The following is a 4215-nucleotide window of genomic DNA, read 5'->3' on the forward strand; positions in this document are numbered from 1 at the left end:
TCATTTCACTAGAGTCGGTTTAAAGAAATGGAAATAAAAACTGTATTTAAACAAAGGTTAATTGAAGCTTGTTGAATCTTCAAAACCGTCAAGTTGTGCTTGTTGAAAATCATCGGAAACTGACAAGTAGAACAATCGAGCAAGCAGTGATTTGCGAATCTCATGAATATTGATGAGCCGAGAGCGTGACGGGGCTAAGAGCGACTCGTGTGAGAGTTGTGTACACTGGAGTAGGGGGTCCTTACAGTGTTTCCCTAAATCCGATATTCCCATTGGTCGAAACAGTTCGCCAAGAGGGAGGTAATTGAAAAGATACGCCAACCGCTAATTGATAGCTGTTGACGATATTTTTCCAGCATCGAGTATCTGTATTACCCCAAATCGGACAAAGTTTCATGTAAGAAACATAGTTCTTTGAAAACCCAGAGAGAGAGGGAGAGATATTATCGTATTTTGGTGGGTGGCGGATTCGAGCAAGTAATGTACGCCAACCCCGCGTTCTCCACACCCTTTTCAGTGAAAGATATTCTCAGCTGGACTGAACAGCAGCAAAACCATTGTGGAATGGACTACCAAACCGCCATGAACTTTCCCATGACAGCCACGAACTTTTCCTTCGACTCCTCGCCAAGATCCCTCTGCGACCAAATGTCGATGGGCAACAATCCGTCGTGTCTGTACGGCAGTACGTCCGCACCGACCCACCACGGCCACCTCCAGGCGACATACGCGAACCTGTCGTGCTCACCCCCTGGGACTGCCATGGTGCCGGGATCTCTGTCCTCCAGCAAGGACTACGCCAGTGTGATCCACACGCCGCCGACTCCTTGCGACGAAGAGGGGGAGACAATTGAAAAAAGTGAGTAGAACCCGAGTGAGTGCTATTAAGAGATCCTTAGACGTGTATGTATAATGCGTAACCACTTTGGACGGGTTTGTCCAGCGCAAGACGTCGTTGAGTTTTTGAATTGTCTGTTCGAGTCGAGAGAAGTACTTACATGTGATATGATTTCGCCTCATTTCGATGAGCTGAAAGCATCTCTGAGAATCCCACAAGTACCCACAAGAGCCAGACCCCCCCCCCCCCCCCCTCCTCTGTAAAGGCTTTTGTTTTATGGCGTATGCCGTGCGTCGACATTCACAAGCTACTCGAGTGGATTCTTATGCAAAAAAAGTTTCATCTTAATTCCAAGAAATCCACTTTTGACGTAAATATAAACACGATGTCTAGAAATTTTATTGGCTGTTGGAAAATTTGTAATTGGTGTATACATATATAAAAAGTTACAACAATAGTGATTCAGTAGAAAAGTTGTACAAGTTTGGGTCATTTTAATGGTTAACGATAGTTTGTTTTGCATTGATTTAAATAATTGTTGAAATTTAATTCCATAAATGACTTAAATTGTGCAAAAAATATATACATTGATAAATGTGCGAAAACATTTTCAATCCTCAATTATAAAAAATATATAATACAAGATGAAAACATACGTTTTCTACTGAATACAAACTACACAAATAAGATAAATATGTACATACTACGTTGTTTTATTCCGATCTTCACTTGTTGCCTTATGGAGATTCTAACATGGAAAAACGGACGCAGAATTAAATACAAAACTTAAAACAGAATTCAGGATTATGTAAGTAACTACATTTCTTTATTTTATGAAAGTATACTTACATTTTAAAATATATTAAAAATATAAAATGTAAAATTGTAAAATTTGGGCAATATTGAACCATTTTTTAAAAATATAAGTATTACTAGTATCATTGAAATAACGATTACCGTTGATCACATTAGTGTGAAATATGTACTCTGCTAGGTGTAATACTAATTAAATGGTTCAACCAGCTATTAGTATAAAATTCAATTTAAATAACACAAAATACCTATGCTTGTCAATAAAAAATGAATAAAAATATTAATATTCATAACCCATTTGAGTATACTTATTTCGAATATTTATGTTTCATTGTACAGTCAGACCTCGTTACAACGACCATGTTCGTCCCTGGGTCACTTTGTCGTTATATCGAAATTGCCGTTGTATCGAATTGTCATGAGTTATTTCCTTTGCTAAAATGACGTGACTAAAAATACTAATTAATATTAACTGGTGACTGAATAACATTTATACAATGCATTGCAATTATTATTAAAAACAACAAATACACGTACATATATTAAATATTTTTTTTTTTTTTTAAACATCATTAAATATATTAAACAAGGCGCATTCACCGTCAGTATAATCATTCCTTGGTATATACATGTAATAATATGCATAGCTTTTAAAGGCATATTGTCACAGTCCACTGGTAAAAAAACCTAACATTGCTTTGAGGGTTGACATGGATTTTACTCCATCATGATGTAGTTAAAGTAATGCAATAGTTAGATTTGGTCTGTAAAAAGAATAATGTAATTTTGATTTATTATTCATCAAAAGAGAAATAAGGTCCTTAAATCTGTGACAGTATGCCTTTAATGCATTAGTAAAAAGGAATAACAAGTAAAATGGATATGTATTAAATTTGAAGACATTTTTGAGATCGGCGTCATCGCCAGATTATTTTAAATTCCACGAGAACTTGTTACTTAAACACGAGCGATGCGTGTGAGGTCTCGTTCCGAATCAGCAGAGATGATTTACTAACAATATGTAAACCTTTGGCCAGATGGGAACCTCCACGTTAACGACATAGGCGGCTCATGAGCTATGATGTATGCGAAAGGTCTCGCGCGCATTTTTTTCGTCTGTTATTTTTATTATTTTATTCTACTTTGTTTATACATTTTTCATTGTCACATGTCTAGTTGTATTTTCATTTTTTTAATGGTTAATCAGAAGAAAAACCCCCAAACAAATTTGGGATTGACTATTAAATTACTGCGCTGTCAAGTTGACAGCGTGATTTATAAATTTATGTCATTCGAAATGTACAGAACAGATGGAAGTCAGTTGAATACGTATGTATATAAAAACAACCCCTGACAATATGGTGATAATTATATATAAATGTATATTATAATACTTGTCTAATTTTAATTCTTATATCACAGCTGTAACGCTTATAATATCGCCAACCCAAAATGCAAACTACTACATATATTGAAAAGTGCTTTTAGGTAATAGGTAAAAGAAAACGTGTAAATGTATTTTGAAAATAAAACAAAATTTAATGAAATATTTACATAATAATTATAACGCACAGCATGCAACAGTAAATTCATTTAAAAATCAAATGGTTGATTATAATTACGTGTATTTAGAATTAGTAATCAAACGGGTTTCTATGGACCTGCTACCACACAGAACAATTCCGACTGTGTATCAAATACGATCATAACGTTTTAATTTATATCATAATTGTAAATTATTAAAAATAAAATTATAAATTAAAAAAGCAAAACTAAGAAATTACAGGAGAATAACTGAGTATACGCCATATATAAATCGTGAAAACACATGCATTTTAAAAACACATAATCTGCCCAAAAAATTATTCTAAAAGAGAATTTTTGGATATGCCGTAACAATATTTCCCTGTAGATGTCAACAATATGAGATAAATTTGTTACAATATGTATGGGACTTGAGACCACTTAGTTCTGTCAGTGTTTATCTGCTGAGCATTTGCAGACCCCGGTCATATCAAAGAGATAATCTCGCAGTCGGAGTATATATGAAAGAAAAATCATAGAGCAGTGTACGATCAAAGCTCTGCGCTTCTTATCCTTTTGGTCAAATCCCTAACATTTAGTCTGCGGAATCCTTGGCCATTCGTCTTTAATGCCACCCAACGACTCGGTTTATATACAAACCTGCAAAACCCATCGCCTGCGCTGTTGGAAACAGAACTCTGGAGCAGACGACTTTGCCCGTTTTCGCGCCATTAAATACATTAGTGGGAGTCGCGAGGCAAATTATAAATTCCACCTGCAAAATCCGCAGATCTTATAGAGTTGGAGCAACTATGAATGTTTTTAGATAAAGTTCTATCAGCAATTCCATCTGCGCGCCAATTAGTAGAGATGCCATCTTGAAATTTGTGGCTGACATTTTCATCACCCAAACGTTCTTGCACGCTGAGCTGGCCAACACGTCTTTGAACATCGACGTATCTGAAAGAAACCCCCATGCAAGTTAACAATTATATTTGATATGTCTAACCAGTGCAGATTTGCTGTAATCTAATAAGAAA

The 4215-nt window shown here is 35.5% G+C and overlaps 1 protein-coding gene across 1 annotated transcript in view; it reads left to right on the top strand.

The window, feature by feature from the left end:
• The first annotated feature begins 327 nt into the window (after window positions 1-327).
• The window catches only part of LOC121383231 (homeobox protein Nkx-2.5-like), a 27693-nt gene continuing 23805 nt past the window's right edge, over window positions 328-4215 (top strand). The window contains exon 1 of the mRNA XM_041513124.1: window positions 328-859. Coding sequence (XP_041369058.1) covers window positions 481-859 — 379 coding nt within the window. The 5' untranslated portion in view covers window positions 328-480. The remainder of the gene's footprint in view (window positions 860-4215) is intronic.

This window comes from Gigantopelta aegis, chromosome 10 (assembly GCF_016097555.1).
Source record: "Gigantopelta aegis isolate Gae_Host chromosome 10, Gae_host_genome, whole genome shotgun sequence".
Lineage (NCBI taxonomy): Eukaryota > Metazoa > Mollusca > Gastropoda > Neomphalida > Peltospiridae > Gigantopelta > Gigantopelta aegis.